The sequence below is a fragment of the Populus trichocarpa genome, chromosome 8 (genome assembly GCF_000002775.5).
Source record: "Populus trichocarpa isolate Nisqually-1 chromosome 8, P.trichocarpa_v4.1, whole genome shotgun sequence".
NCBI lineage: Eukaryota > Viridiplantae > Streptophyta > Magnoliopsida > Malpighiales > Salicaceae > Populus > Populus trichocarpa.
This window is the reverse complement of record NC_037292.2, coordinates 1,547,584-1,563,950: the sequence shown is the minus strand read 5'-3', so window position 1 is coordinate 1,563,950 and position 16,367 is coordinate 1,547,584. Positions and strand designations below refer to the sequence as shown.

General features: G+C 35.5%; 3 protein-coding genes across 4 annotated transcripts; 1 reads left to right on the top strand and 2 right to left on the bottom strand.

Annotated features, from left to right (window-relative positions):
* Nucleotides 1–1,248: 1,248 nt before the first annotated feature.
* On the bottom strand, nt 1,249–7,285 carry LOC18101334 (phosphoglucan phosphatase DSP4, amyloplastic). 2 transcript variants are annotated; one of them, XM_006379439.3, is made up of 14 exons: nt 7,120–7,285; nt 6,946–7,030; nt 6,817–6,861; nt 5,924–6,032; nt 5,673–5,749; nt 5,486–5,562; nt 5,242–5,322; nt 4,685–4,817; nt 4,319–4,378; nt 3,486–3,542; nt 2,912–3,007; nt 2,498–2,557; nt 1,890–1,997; nt 1,249–1,652 (listed from the first exon to the last, which is right to left on the bottom strand). In XM_006379439.3, the coding sequence occupies exons 1-14, from the start codon at nt 7,143–7,145 to the stop codon at nt 1,518–1,520; spliced, it is 1,149 nt and encodes a 382-aa protein (XP_006379501.1). In that variant the 5' UTR covers nt 7,146–7,285; the 3' UTR covers nt 1,249–1,517. The 2 variants fall into 2 exon arrangements, with proteins under 2 accessions (XP_006379501.1, XP_024462160.1); XM_024606392.2 differs by having other exon boundaries at nt 6,949–7,030.
* A 3,324-nt stretch (nt 7,286–10,609) lies between these two features.
* Nucleotides 10,610–11,937, top strand: LOC112328431 (uncharacterized). Its single transcript, XM_024606928.1, has 4 exons — nt 10,610–10,726; nt 10,881–11,059; nt 11,532–11,775; nt 11,872–11,937. The coding sequence occupies exons 1-4, from the start codon at nt 10,610–10,612 to the stop codon at nt 11,935–11,937; spliced, it is 606 nt and encodes a 201-aa protein (XP_024462696.1).
* Nucleotides 11,938–12,747: 810 nt separating this feature from the next.
* LOC18101333 (SEC12-like protein 1) lies at nt 12,748–16,008 on the bottom strand. The gene is made up of 10 exons (XM_006379437.3): nt 15,649–16,008; nt 15,416–15,516; nt 15,000–15,132; nt 14,790–14,881; nt 14,394–14,493; nt 14,232–14,304; nt 14,026–14,146; nt 13,503–13,622; nt 13,175–13,245; nt 12,748–13,071 (listed from the first exon to the last, which is right to left on the bottom strand). Exons 1-10 carry the CDS (start codon nt 15,817–15,819, stop codon nt 12,890–12,892), a joined length of 1,164 nt encoding a protein of 387 aa, XP_006379499.1. The 5' UTR covers nt 15,820–16,008; the 3' UTR covers nt 12,748–12,889.
* Between the last annotated feature and the right edge of the window lie 359 nt (nt 16,009–16,367).

The window sequence follows — 16,367 nt, the reverse complement described above, 5'->3', positions numbered from 1 at the left end:
CATCTCCATTTATTATTTAATATTTAGTCTAGATTCAATAGTCACTCCTGATATATAAGAAGAAAGACCATCATAGTTTTTAAAACCGGCCCGGTCCAAATTCCGGGTTCTGGATTTTGGCCGCGTCACCAGGTCAATTCTCATTTTAAAAAAATTCAAAACGACGTCGTTTTAGTAAAAAAAAAGTCAACGGGTTGCAACCGGATTTTATCGGGTCAACCCGCCGGGTCGGCCGGGTCACACCGTGTCATAACTTTTCCTATTTTTTCTTCAACTCGGCTCAATTTTAGCCCCGAGTCGACCCGCCGAGCCGAATCGGGTTTCAAAACTATGCATATGCCTATTCACTCATGTTGAATGTTGATGATGGTGCGGGTAGCCAGGACAACCTGGCAGGTAATTAGATCCCAAATCCCAAAATCATGCGGTGTTGCTCCCTCTGGGTCGGTGACCTGAGAGATAGTTATTGATCCGGCCTCATGTAGAAGTCTATTTGAAAGTGTGGTTGCTGTTGCTTTTCAAAGTGCTTTTCATGCCGAAATGCATTAAAATGATGTTTTTTTATTTTTTAAAAATTATTTTTAAGATCAGCGCATCAAAACGATCCAAAACATATAAAAAAATTCATTTTTAGCAAAAATTAAAAAAAAAAAAAAATTTTTGGAATCATAGTTTCCGTGTCCTAGTTCACTAGAAGAAATCCTATTTTAGTATTGTGTTTCAAATAAAAGCTGAATAAATTTTGATTTTTTTTATTTAAAATTAATTTTTTTTATATTTTAATGTGTTGATATTAAAAATAATTTTTTAAAAATAAAAAAAATATTATTTTAATATATTTTTAAATATAAAATATTTTAAAAAACAACCTAAACTTGAGGCTTAAACCTAATTACCTAACTGAATTACCAAAAAATTTCTCTTATCTTTTTTAAATAAGATTGTTTTTTTTTTTTGAAAAAAAACCTTAAAACAATATTATTTTACAGATATTTTTATTTTTTTAAAAAAAAAATATAGCCTGCCCAAATGAACCAAACCGACCTATCCCAGGACAGACATCACCAAGGCACCAAGGCATTTTGGACCCCAGCTTTCCAAATCCAAATCCTTATCCCTACACTACACTTCAATGGCTACTCAATTTCCGTTTGCACTAATTGATTGATGCAAGTACAAAAAGGGAGGGTAGGAGAGTTTACATTTCAGGGTAGGAGGCCCTACATGAAAGCAAGGCAAGAAAAAAAATTAAAAGATTAAGTTCTGAAAATATTGAATAATTTCTTGAAAATGCAGAACTGAGATCCTGCAAAATTAGTTGGTATTTAGCTTACTGACAGCACTCACCCCTGTAAAATCAGGAGAGAGCAAATGGATAGCGGCAGCTTTATTGATAGTTTATTAATTCGATAAAAACTGTACAATAAACTGATAAAGGATACAAGCATCCGTTGCTATTGGAAGTATTCACTATATCTTCATATATGCTGACCGCTTCTACAGGCTTTATTTCCAGTTCACCCTTCATCTTCAGGAAGAGCTTCCAGAAACCTTCTAATTCTCAACCGTTCGTCTCCTGTTAGATTTGGATCATCACCGGTTAAACTCTTCTGTAGTGCAGCGTTAGCACTGTCTGTATCATCATCAAGAACCTGAACAATAATTGAAAACGGCACCAATGTTTGAAGGTTGCCATAAATAATATCATGGAATCATGATAAAGAATCTTTATAAACCAAATTATCCTAGAATATTATATTTTATCGGGGGAAAGACCTTCCACAAAGAAAAATCAAAACACCATTGCACTTTAACATTCCCTTCTCCCATCTCCCCCAAGCAAAAGAAAATGATGACAATAGAACAAAATCTGGAGAGCTTTTACTTACCTGAACATAATTGTTGACATGGCCATCTTTGTTCTGAGTGGTAACTAGCTCATGTTTGTTGATGGTCCACTCACCATCAACAATGTACTTGTATTCATAGCGTCCCTCCTGTTGAAGAAAGAATGGTCACAAAATTCTGATTTTAATTTGAAATAGACATATTGTATCTGCACCCATTTCAGTAACTAGCTGTGCCTTGCTGTGCACAGTGAGAATGGACAGTATCCTTCCTCATCTATGCTGGGTTGATTTTAGGGCACCTTTAAAGCTAATAGCAGTTTATCTCTAAGAGTAGCATAGATTTTGAATTTTTGAAGAAATGAACTCTCAAGATTCACAAATATTAGGGACTGGGACCACGATGTAGTAGGGGCTGGCTCATAGCACAGATGTTATTCAAGATGCTTTTCTTCAGCACAACAATTTAACATCATAATCCAATCATTATTTAAATCCCGAACTAGCATGTTGCCACATGTCAACAAAAGTGCAGGAAAGTTTTCGACAGTAAACTAGAGACAAGAGGCATGCAGGCAAGAAAAAAAAAGCTGATGCCAATTTCTTCCAGAGAATTTGAAGTTTAACTACCAGAGAAAGTAAAAACTTACCAGCAATTCCCTCTTGAGAATCCAAAAACCCTGCTCCTCATCTAATTCTAAGGGTATCCTCTGGAGAAAGAAAGAGAAATAAATACCAGGTAAAAAGGTTGGAATGGCTTAAGCATAATGCAAAAACTGCTGTATCCATTGTATTAACTTGTCATCAAGACTTGCTTCATTTGCATAACAATGTTTAAGACATTAAAATTCGCATCTCCATAAATGTGGAAATCAGGTCACAGCCAGCAAATCAATCCTCAACTACCGAAAGCAAGCCCAGAAAGCTGAACGAATTAAATCTAGATGTTTTATTCTTTCCAACTCCCGGAAAGTATAGGTGAAATGGCTGTTAGTGCATCTCAAGACAGTATATAATGATCATCACTATGCAGGAGCTTTTAAATCAACTATTACATCACGTACCTGGCCCCATCCAATGTCAAGCCCAGAAATTTCCACTGTGCAACACTTGTCATCTTTCCATTTCAAAGTGACAAGCTTCTTTCTAAGGCCTGTAAGCTTTCAGATAAGAGAAAAATAAATAGTTTGCAGTAATTTGTCAATACTTAACAAATGATAGACAAAATATATTAATTTAGTGATCACATGAAGAAACTAGGCCTCTGTAACCATCCTTATTTTCACATTGATTCCTTTTCTTATATTTAAATGCCAGCAAACTCTACTACTGAGAAATGAACTCTTAGGGAGTAGTGTTTATGAGCTAGTGTTACTGGTGAATTCAGGCAGCAATTTTTATATTACAGGTAGTTTGAAAAGTTGATACACCAAAAATTGGTATTGCACTTCAGGAAGCATCCTTATATACCATGCAAATTCAAATTTCATCTTCACAAACATGGGCATCTAAACATGCAAGTCATTAAGAAAAAAAGACCGAGTCAAAAAGAAAAAAGCAATATGCAGAAAGAAAACCCGTGGTAAAGGCTCCATGAGCAATTATGCATATAGTACATGCAAAGGGGAAATGACTCACTATATCTGCGGTTGAATTTTTGATAGCATCCAGATTTGGGAAGCACGAGCGTTTGCTCTGCATGACAAGAAACAATGAGATGCTACAAAGTTACTAATCAGCTACCAATACGGCTCTAGCACCATTGGAACCAATGCTCCTTTGAGTGAGAGGTTGTGAGACTCGACTCCCTAAAAGGGAGTCAAGCTAATTTCCCAGTCACCAAAACATGGCACTAATCAGCTATTTTAAATTGGAATCCTATTTGTCGCAAACCAAGTAAATCTCAAAATTACCAAATGCATGATTTCAACAATGAATCTCAAAATGCACAATGGTCCCCATCAAGTGTTGAGCCTGTCACTGCTAGCACTAAAAACTGCATCAAGTAAATCCATTGACAGTCCACTGTATAGCTCAAAATCTTGTCGGAAGGATACTTAAACTGATCTGTCAATTACAATGCTAGAAAAGTAGAATAGATAGGCAATTTTATATCCCTAAATAAGCTGTCCATTACCAAAGATGACCCATTGTTTTATACTGGCTAGTTTACAATTTGACAAGAAAAAATTGGGGGTGATCCGAGTCCTGCAATCATGCTCTTCATGCTGCAAAGTCACCCAGGTATATGTAGTCATGCACTAAATGTACAGCTCCGTGAACTTGACCCCTAAAACTTCTTCAAGTTAGGAAAAACATATTAAATTGACAATTCATCAACATCTTAATGATATTTATTTGAAAACCTGTCATGCATGGAGCCATGGATCTTTCACAATGATTTTAGGGAAAGCATTATCAACACATAACTTTTGTTTATGGAGGACAAAAGGAATCAAATAAAAAATTACCAGGAGCAAATCACAGGCATCACTGAGCTTGTAGCCCTGAAACCAGAACATGTATGCCATCTGTAATTCATTGAAAAACGCTCAGTTAAATGGTGAAGAGTTTTGAAAAACTATCCCCATGAAATTATGACTGAAAATGTGAAATATTCACGGAAAACCCTCATTTAACTCAATCTAATTACTGAAGTGTGGAATTAGAAGAAACCTAACTTTGTAGTGCCTCACAAAAGCACAAGGTAAGGAAAACCATGAAAGAAGGCTTCCTGAGAAGATAGGGAGAGGGTGTATGCAGGGAAACTGAGGTGTACAGCAACATATCATAAGGTGTCAACAGAAAAGTTAAACAGAATAAGATCACATGCATACCGCAACAGCAGGTGCTCTGCCCAGTCCGGCAGTGCAATGTATATATGCCACACCTCCATTTCGATTTATGGCTTTGTATAATTTGCTGACGACAGCTGGAATCCTTTTCCGTAAATCAAATGCATCAAAATCCCTGTCACATGATATGTTAGCTGCTGTATCAAAAGAAAAACAGCAGCATATATAACTGTAGACTTTAGATACTGCTGCACCTTCAACACACAACATCTTTTATGTTCTAACAATAGAAACTGTGAAGCGAGCAGAAATTCAACTGGTACAGAAAGTGACCCAGAAGAATAAGTTTGCACTATAACAAATGAATCCCTGGCTGAGAAAGTTAAGTAACTTCTTCTGACAACAATTGAAGTTCTAGAGAGTAGAAAGTGAGAATATAGCAGTCCAAAATAGATGAAAACATTGATACAATGTAATTCTCCAATGTTGTTTTTTCAGATGCAAGTAGTCAAATGTTAACCAACAGGTTTCTTTTTCCAATTGTTTATTTGTTATGGTTTGGTAAGTTAACACTGTGATTTCTCCATGACATGACTAACCTTATCTGTGCCCGCAAATGCTGAATGTCACCACATGCCTTGGCATAGTCTTGAATGGCACTAATATCTACCCCGAAATATCTGGAATTGTAGTGAAAGAATTACAATGTGTTTCATACACTTCTTTTTGCTTGATCTCAAATGCTCAACAGTTGCATCTGGTAACCGATGACCATATTTATAACATGTAAGCAATAATAATCAAGCTTCCATCAGATCATGAAGACAAAGTTATTTAGGATACTCCAAGTCTGGATCTTGCTGTAAGCAAAATATGGTTTTGACTCCAATTTTTCGAAGCTTGTCAACATCTTCAGGAGTCTAGAAATTTGAAAAGAGTAATTAGAAAACAATATGGGAAACAAAAAATCAGAGAGCATTTCAGAGGGAATAGAATCCCTTCATAGACGAAGCTAACAAATGAGAATCACCTGTAGGCATGATCCGACAATCAAATCTGGACGAATGAAGTTATAGTTCATTCCTAGTTCGTGCCTATAGGTCAAAACTGTACTAAAAATATATTAGAACAAACATTTAGCTCAATCAAATTTGCTCATATGGAACTAAAGTTAGCTCTTAAAGCACTTTAAACACTTTAAAAATCCAAACAATTACACAGTCTTTTCAAATAGAAAACATCACAACCCGATTCTCCAACCACAAGCAGCATCAAACTTACCAGCCCCCATAGCTTCAGTCATGTCATGACTGTATATCTCAGATTTCTCCTCTTCTTCCTCAGCATCAGCACCGCTCATCTCAGCACTGGATGGTGAGCTGGGAATTGCCTACAGGCAACAGCATCAAATAACAATCATCTATTAGAAAAGATTTTAATTTTGAAACTCAACAAACTGCAGCAGATGAACCACTCAGAAGAACGCATTCATTATCAGAAACAAAACAATTAATCAATTATCGCCCGAATCATTTAGTTATCATCGAAACTACTGATTATATTAGCTTTTGGCTGTCAAACCACGCACACAGCAAAAGGTGCAACACGAATCAATTCCCGCCTCTTGATTCATGGGATCACTTTAATTTGCTCTAGGAATTATTCAACGTCACAATCAAAAAACAAAAATTATATCATTAAGAAACGCAAACTTTATAAGAAAGGACAAAAAGAAGGACAAGGAATATTAATCAATACTAAGTTCAAAAATATCTCCTAAACACGTACCAAAAAAACCCTTAAACTCCAAAATATCTAATATGTGAATTCTTGTCAGTAATACAAGATTCTACAGAAAGTTTCTTCCCGGGAAAAAAAAATTCACAGAAAAATCCCACAATGAATATCTCATCGTGGGTCCCACTAGTAGGTCCCACGAATCTAATGGTTGAGACTCTCCCTCGAGATCTTTCAAGAAAGATTTTCGATAAAACTAGCATTACGTTATTCAGAATTTCTAACAGACAACTATAAAAAAAGATTGGAAAATTAAAAGAAATGAACCAAAAAGAAAAGGTTGAAGTAATAAATAGTAAGCCGTAGAGCAAAGCAAAGAGATTGAAGAAGCTTTAACTTCATGTAAAAAACCGAATCGGAAGCTGCTTTTTAGTTACCTTCACAGATACACGTAACCGCAAATCACTAGAATTCTTGGTTCCCTGCATCAAGAAATTCATATATAATGAGAATAAGAAAAACTAAAAAAAAAAGAGCGAGAATTATGCTAAAGGAGGAGAATGTACTGCCATGTTAAGAGAGAATAATGATGGTGAAGATGGTCTTCTTTGGTAAAAATTGAAGCCTTGCAAAGGCAAGGCAGAGGATGATCTGCAAACCAAACAAGAAATTAAGAAAAGGGATTCTAGAAAATGAGGAAAAGAAAGAAAGAAATGTTCAGAGGTTGTGTGTAGATAGACCTTGGGAGACAGTGACGGCAGTTCATTAGAAGCAGAAAGAAAAAATATCCGTGCGAGAGAGAGTGGAGTGAAGTGAGAGCGGACTTCGTATCTGAGTTGATAGTTATTAGACAGGTCCCAACCCAGCGGGCTGAACTAAGAAATTCACTACTCGAAGGCGTATATGGCACGGCTTTTGTTAGTATTTTTAGATATTATATTAAATTGATACTTTGAGTATTTTTTATGGTTTTGATAAATTAATATTAAAAATAAAAATAATCTAAAAAATATTACCTTTAAATTTAAGTAGAATCAAAACCGAATAGATTGAGTATACGAAACTTGACAAGATTAACTATAAAAAAATTTAAAAAAAGTTATTAAAACAAAATAATTTTAATAAAATAATTGATTTAGTTACTAGATTTTTTTTATTGGTTTTCTAGCCCGGGTTTGACATGTTGGTGGTGAATCTTGTCCTCTATAATTTTATTTTATTTTATTTTGAATCTTGTGATATTTTTTTATCTCAATATCCTTCAAACTTTTTATCTCATAATTATTTGATATCTTTTTATCTCATAATTATTTGATATTTCCTAACTGTTGTGAACGACATGTTATGTTACTATTGCATAAATAATGATATTGGTATACAATAAAAATTTCTCGAGCAAATAATTACTTGATCTAATACCATGGATACGATGTTATTTTTTTATTAACGCGGATGTCTGGATCAATTTACACGTACCTTAATTAATTTCATGATTCCTGAAGTTAACGACTATATAATTCTTTAGTGATCATGAGAGAACTTAAACTTGTGACCACTAGAAAACACATTTAAAATTTAATCAGTTAAACTATTTTTAAAATTATAATTGCCATAATTTTTTCAAACAAAAGGAGGGTGATGCCCCAGGAGAATGCCACACAATAGCAGCTCAAGACAGCCTAGGGGAGGCTCGTGAACATAAGAAATACCTATGGAAACCGAATGGCTATGATTAGCCAACTAATTTGAAGAGAAGAATAATGGACCAGGGATCATACTAAAGACAATAGAAGGATTAAGATGAAGAAAATTGAGAATAAAGGGACCAAATGCACTATTACCTCGTTTTACTTGGGTTGGAATGAAAAGGGGATCGCTTTTTGAAAGACTCTCCAAGATAGCCATTAAATTTTCTTCTCCGTGACAGTGTTTATTAGGGGTGTTCATCATCTGGTTTGGTTGGGGTTAAGTTTGAAATTCCAACCGAATCGGGAGATGAGTTTTTTTAGGAAAATGGATTAAACTAAACTGGGAATCGGTTTGGTTCAGTCAATCCCAATTATTTTTTTTTGTGACCGGAAAATATAATCTCTTAGTCACTCTTTTATTTAATTTTTTTTTAAGATTAACGTAGGTGTTCGGACCATTTTGTGCGCACTTCGACTAATCTCACGGATCCTGAAGTTAATTATCATGTAAGTCTCCAGTGACCCTGAGATTTGTGACTTGAACTGGTAATATCTGGAGAGTAAACCTGGGACTTTACTAGTTAAGCTACATCATTTATTATTAACTTTTTATTATTATTATTAAGGAAGGTGTTAGTTATTTATCTAAATATTTTATATTTTCAAAAAAAAAAAAGTAATATGAGCATCACACTAAAATACAATGGCCAACAAACAAAATAAAAATAAAAGGTGAAAACACAAAGTCACATCAACAATTTTTAATGGAAACATGCAAGCATATATTTAAGAAGTAGAGATGTTTGAGAATGTGATTACGGTTGTTTTTCAAAATATTTTTTTCTTGAAAATATATCAAAATAATATTTTTTTTATTTTTTAAAAATTATTTTTAAGATCAGCACATCAAAATAATTTGATAACACAAAAAAAAAATTAATTTAAAATAAAAAAATTTAAATTTTTATTAAAAAAACCTTTAAAACATAAAAATAAACAGGTTAGTGATCATAATAAGGGATAATCTCAACCTAATTTCAGCAATAACAAACCTGTCAAAACATAATAGTTGGCACGCATTAAAGACTTTTTATTTTCTATACAGCTAATAAACACAAAATAAGAGTGTGAATAATCTATACAATTGGAAAAGAAAACAACACATTAGAGAAGAAAAACAAACATTAACCAAGGCTAATAACCAACAAATAAACACAACAGAGTAAATGAATACCAAAATAGGAAAGATAGAGGTTATATGTGACAACCTCTCAAGTTTCAATAGAGGAGATAATAAAGGAAAGAGATGGAACGAGAGAAATAAACATTTGACGGTTATTTTCAACAGGAAAGGAGTGGGGGATTTCTAGGGTTAATGAAATTATGCCGATTAGTTTTTTATTTATACCCTTGGATTTACAATTTATATTGAGTATGGCTTGATTACTTGATTTCAGTTTTTAAAACCAAAATCGAACCAAATTAAGTTGATTTTATGATTTTTAAATCAGTTTGATCAATTTTTTTTCTCAATTTGGTTTTTTTCATTAATATTTTTTTAGTTTTTATGGTTTAATTGGTTGATTGATTTTTTTAAATACTTCTAGTATTTATAACTGGCCCTACAACATGGGAAAAGAAGGTAATTTTGATCGAAGCTCAGATGGCCTAACTGGGCTTAAACTGTAGCCCATTTATGTTAAAATTTTAAGGCCGTGGATATTTGATTTATTCTAAATCAAGTTTTATGATAATATTCGTGAATATCATGAATGATATATTTTTTTAATATATTAAAGATATAGGTTTACCCTTGCTGATCCATGAAGATTATTTTGAAAATACACCTGGATCTTAAATAAAAAATTATTATTATTCTGAAAAGTAAATTTTTCTTGATAATATCTGTATAGATATATTTGATTGGATTTATAAGTTCGTAATCAATAATGACGTGTTCAGGTAGACTAATTCCAAGAACTATCAAGAGTTTGGATGGTAATTAAGAAAATATGATTTTTTATTTTTTTATGAGTTTAAATTGATTAAAAAAAAAACAGTAATGGCCTGAGCTTCAAAATTGGATCTAACAAGATAACCCACTGAAACCTTACTCGAGCTGACTTTGAACAGTCCAAGCTGTATTTTCGCCTTCGAGCCATTGCTCATGGCAACAGTTACGTGAAAGCTGCGTTGTCTAACATGGACAGGGTCATCTTAATCAATCAAGATTCGGATCAAAGAACAACGTTAACTAAACTACAAAATGTTCTGTGCTTCACCATGACTGATTTTCTTTTCTTCCCAACAAGTGTGTTTTGTGTTTCACCATAAAAAATACCAAGACTTGGAGTGCAAGGGCCTTCTGGTGCAAGAAATCACCATGGAAAAGTGAAGGTTGATTCTCTGGCCTCATCGGATCAGGTGTTTAAAACATTTTATTATAACTAAACACTTGATCACTTCGATTAAGGCCTGAAAGTTACAAGGCTTTCGGCCTAGATATGTAGTGAGCTTCTAGCATCGGAGGAGTGCCAATAAAATGGCTCCAATATTTGCCTATCTCGGAGAGGAATCCTCTTTGAATGATGATCTTGGTTCTATAGGAATCCTCTCTGATAATGTAGCTCGATTTGGTGCTTTACAAGTGTACATAGAGGTGAGTAGAAAAATTCTCAGAGAAATCCATCTTTCCTTTCGGCTAAAATATTATTATTATTATTTTGTTTTTTATTTTAATTAGTCGGCTTTCGCACACCGAGATTAAAGGTTGAACATTAATGCTTCGTTTTCACCTATAATTTCCAATGCAGCATCGTCTCTACGGAGAATCAATCCCCGAAGCACTAAAAGCCAAAAATCTCCGCGGATACTGCAGCTCTGCTCAAGCTTTACCAGATTACGCTGAAGTGCTCCTACACATTAAGAAAAAATATCCGGCCGATTCCACCCCAGTTATGGTTTTTGGAGGATCATACGGAGGATTGAGGAAGTAAATTATTTTGAATATCCACTAAATTCAGTACTCGTAATCAATATAGAAACACAATTTGATCACCATTTGTTTTTGCTATAGTGCTTGCTGCTTGGTTTCGGCTGAAACATCCTCACATCGCACCAGGGGCACTAGCGTCTTCCGCCCGAGTTCTTTATTTTACATAATATCCTCGTATTCCTCTCTAAATTTCTACCCCAGAGAATGTTTTGAATTGTTGAGTCTGATTTTCTGACCACATGAAGGATTCGAGTGAGAGGTGCTAAGAAACCATAAAACAGTCATGGTCTGAAATTGATGAAGTTGCTGCTAAAGCAAATGGTCTTGCTATCCTTCAAAACAAGCTCAATACTTGCATGTATTTAACCGTCCAAGTCTTTCACTTCTCATGGCTTTTAATTGCTAACTCAATTCGTTATGCTAGTTTCCGATCGATTAACCCATAACTCCCTCTAACTATGGCTAACAGACCACTGGATGCTGCTGAAGAGTTGAAAAACTTTTTGGACAGTTTCTTTTCAGTAGCAGCTCAATATGATAGACCTCCAAGATACCCAGTTGACCCTGTTTGCAAAGGTATTGATTCAGCTCCAGAAGGAAGTGATGTACTCGACAAGATATTTTCTGGAATCGTTGCTTACTTCCGAGAAAAGCCTTGCTATAATCTGGACGCATTCTTTTCAGCAGAAACACTGGATGGCTGGACTTGGCGGGTAAGTTTATTTTAATTCTGCAATTATAACATCCAGCATTATAATAAATTAATCACATAATTAATACCAGTTAATTCTTCTGCTGGTGTTTGATAGACATGTAGCGAACTTGTGATGCCGATTGGTCGTGGTAACAATGATACCATGTTTCTAGGCTTCTAGCAGACCATTTGATCTGAAGGAGTACATTGAGGAATGCAAAAGCAAATTTGGAGTCCCCCCCTAGGCCTCTTTGGATAACAACTTTCTATGGCGGTCATGTGTTGTTCAAACTGTGTGTGAAATTTCAGTTGATTTTATGCATTTTCATAGTAGCGATTTAAAGGCTGATATGAGCTCCATTCGGTTTTTTTTTTTGTTTTTTTTTTCGGCAATGTGAAATTGCAGCATTTTAAAGAGGTGCTCGGGAGGTTTGGCAGCAACATTATCTTCTCCAATGGCCTCCGCGATCCTTGCAGCGGGGGGGTCATCTACATTCAATGTTGTTTTTTTTTTCTGAATCTTTCAAGCCTTTACTCTGGCATATATGACGTCACAAGTTAAATGTTTTGTAGGCTGGAACATATCAGATAGCATACTGGCAGTATATACACCTAAGGTAATTCATGTTCATGCAACGAGCACCTTCACATTGCATAGAAATCGAGATCATTAGCTGATGGATCCTGAAGTACTATCTAGACGTGCTTGAAAATTCTTCATTAATAATATTTATTCGTTGTCAGAAATCAGAGCCCCCACTCGCCCCCCTCCTTCAAACCTCTTTCTTTCTGCCGCATGGATGTCAGCCTTTTTCATTCAGAAATAGAGATGGGTTTTGATTATTTGAAGGAACCGCTCGTGAAAATATTTCAATGTCCCAAAACAAGGCTGAGTTTTATTTTCCTGTTTAAATTTCTGCTAGTTTACTAAATTCAAGCCCGGGGGGGCATTTTCTTGTAGATACTCGAGTAAAAGAGAACCAGCCTCAACTGCGCAACGTTCTCCAAAAATAGATTAAGTTGAAAGTTGCAATGGATCAAATGAAGAATCTTAAACTACTTCACTGAGTGTTTATTTTGTAACATGATGATGATACAACCCATGACTTCTGGTGACCGTGTCTAAAAATTGTTCACATATCTACAGGCCCAAATGCATCTTCAGAGTACTGTGGATCTAAAATTTCGAACTGTTTCCCAGGTTGATCTCTTCCAGGTGGAACGTTCCAAAATGAATCAGACTTCTGAAAGAAAATGTAAAATGCAACAGCAGATGCCAAAAATAGTACTACTAGCAGTAAATATATCTGCCACTCTGCACAGGAGAGAGAGGAAGGATCAGTCTCTTAAGGATGCGTGCATCCACAACGTAAATAGTGTGTGCGTGTGTGTGTGAGTGAGGGAGTGAGAGAAAAGACCTTTCCAATCTGCAGGAACATTCAACTTAGTCACCACTGCTCCCCATTCATCGGAAGTAGTGAGCACAACCCTGCGCAGAAAAACCCAGAGGTGAATAAACAATCTCCTATAGTTTGCAATTTAAATAATACAAATTGGAATCACAAAATGGTGACTGGGACACTTGTGCTTCAAAGATGCCAAGGAAGAAAACTATACTTGCAGGATTAAAAGGATTAAGAAAAGGTGAAAATAAAGTTTGTGAGCTAGAAGAAACATTTAAAGGGTCCTTGTACCATGAAGCTGATCATCTATAATTACAGAGCAAAAGGCGTGGATGAACCTTACCTTTGACCGGGACAGAACTCTAGTGACGTGATACATGTACCCAGGTGCAGCCTCTTACTCAAGTGGGAAACCTCCATTTTCTTAACTTCCGCTACACACACGTCTCCATCCTTGCTTCCTCTAGAATTAAAAGAAAAAAACACATGTTAATGTAACTGGTCCTCACAGTTTTGCAAGCAATCTATACTGCCAGCTTGCCACAAATTTTCTCAATAGCGTCATTGCAGTCAGCAAGAGAGCAGGATTTCGACAACCTTGCACTCCTATCCTAAACATATTTGAACATCAAGTTGAATTCTCTTTTTCACTAAGAGAATGAGCTGTGCAAAGCCATTTCACAATGAAGAGGGAAGGTATTGGGTCACTACTGATGGATTTCGGGCTAAAGATTTGAAAAAAGATAAAATGAAATTGATTTGTGTCTGCTGAACGATAAACAAGGATAAAAATAAATGAGTTCAGTGACTGCAGAAACCTAGATAATTGATTGCAAATGTCCAAAGGGTAAATGGAGAGTGCTTACAAAGCAAGATATTTCCCGTCCAGGCTGATAGACATGATGGAAGCAGGCTTTCTAAGTAGCCTCTTATACCCAATTTTATTCCATGTACTTATGTCATAAACTGCAGTGACAGCTTTATCACCTGAATCAACAATATTCACAAGTTAAGAATGATTTTTTATATGGCTAAATAAAATAACAAGCTACATTGATACTAATGAGGACACCTTTCTGCACAGCACAAAATAAAAATGGTTTTGTCCCATCCTTGGAGAAGCGGCACAATTCAATCTTTTCATCCTGCAGGCAAATATAGACCATATTGGCAACAAGATCCAACCAAAATCTGAAACCCAACATGAAAAATCCCTACACTAAATAAAACATACTGAGTTGCGAGTCAAAGAAACCACAGGTGAACCATCTTCTGCTTTCCATATTCTTGCTGAACCATCAGTAGATGTTGACGCTAGGAACTCTGAATCCAGGCTAGAATATGATAAACAAACAAAGGCATGCGTTTCAGTAGCTAGGATTTAAGGAGAAAAAATAACCCTTTAATGGCCCAAGATTCTTCTACAAAACCTCCAAAAACAGGCTAAGCCTTTGTTTATTTCTTAAAAAGCACATCTCACGATGGGAAACTGGAGGGGACACCATTGACCTTTGTTACTGATACACTGACAGGCATTTGGATGCATTGTATTTCTCATTTATCAACATATGCATTCACACAGCACATAGAAAATTATTACATAGGACGCAAGTAGGAAAGAAACACTAACCTAAAATCCATATCCCTGACAGATTTGTGTGCTTTTGGTTCATCCAAAATGATGCGCAAACTTGGCCACTCCAAAATTCTTAAACGCCCATCCTGTAATTGATCAAATAAAAGACACCATACTACATATCAGCTGTACACACAGACGTTTGGAACACAACCAAAAGCAAGCTGGTGCTAACCATTGTTTAAATCACAAATTATAGCTTACCACCCCACCAGTGGCAAACTTAGACCCATCAACACTGAAAGCCATGCATGTCTGTGGACCAACATCTTGGAGAGGAGGTAAATCTTTGGCTAGCAACTTTAAATTTGTTTCTTGACACTGCAACTCAAACAATCTGCATGTCACAACACAAACCAACCCAATGTTACAAAAACTTGTTCAACAGACAAATACACATTCAAGTCACACACAAATTAGAATCTCTTTGAACTCATTCAACTTAAAAAGAAATTATCTTTCCGATAGATGAGGGAATTCAAACAAGCATTTTTAACTTCCAAGTCACAATCTTTTGAATGTCAGAAAAACAGCAGAGCCATGATTTTCTTTTAAAAAATTCTTCGATGCATTAATTTGTAGAGAATTAAATTTGAAAAATTATTAATCAAGAAACTCACTTGCATCCACCTTTAGTTGAAGAACACACAAGATCATCTCCACTTGGATGCACTGCAATTGTCACCAGTTCACCTTCTGTTTCTTCAAACACATAAGTTACCTAAACAACCCACGATCAATATATATATAAACCCATTCAGGCACCAAAAATATAGAAACAAAAAAGGGTCTCCCTTTGCCGGAACAGAGACAACTTAAACGACATGTCGTTAAGGGTATCGGAGAAACAAACCTGAGGAGAGGTTGAGAGAGAAGTTGTCTCGGTGTCAAAAGAGAAGATCTCGAGAACAGAAGGAGAGGCAGAATTTTTCTTCTTCGATGACCTGCCAAGCACAGCAAGATTCAAGTTCTCGGGTCTCCGGATCCATGACCCGCATGTCACAGTTCCCTGTCCTGACTCCATTGATAAACACAAGAAAGGGTTTGTCTTTGTTGCTGTTTTGTTGGATTCCTTTTCCTTTCTATTTATGGAAACAGGAAAAGAAACAGAGGCAGAGAAGGCAGAGGCAGAGGCAGAGGCAGAGAGAACTTTTCCTCCGAAAAATTCTGGATATATTGGACAATATTTGGAGTCCAGCAACTTGCGAACGATGACACCGTGATGTCCAGGATGCTGGGTTTTTTTGTGTGTGTGTGTGTGGAGCCTACCTTACACGTTTGCAAGAGAGTGGAAAACTATTGAAAAGTCAACGCTTAGGAGTGTTGGTGGATATTTTGGTGTGTCAGTGGATATTCTGTTAAATTCCGCGGGGAAAGACGGTTTTTAATATTTTTATAGTGCCACATTGGCATTGTTCATTTTTTTTTTTGTCTTTTTTAAGCTAAAACACAGCTATTCGATTCCAATTAATCAGATTTTGTTGATTTTAATTATTTATCTAGCTTGATTAAAACCTTGCTGGATAGAAATAATATATATATATATATATATAGAATAAAAAAAATCGTTGT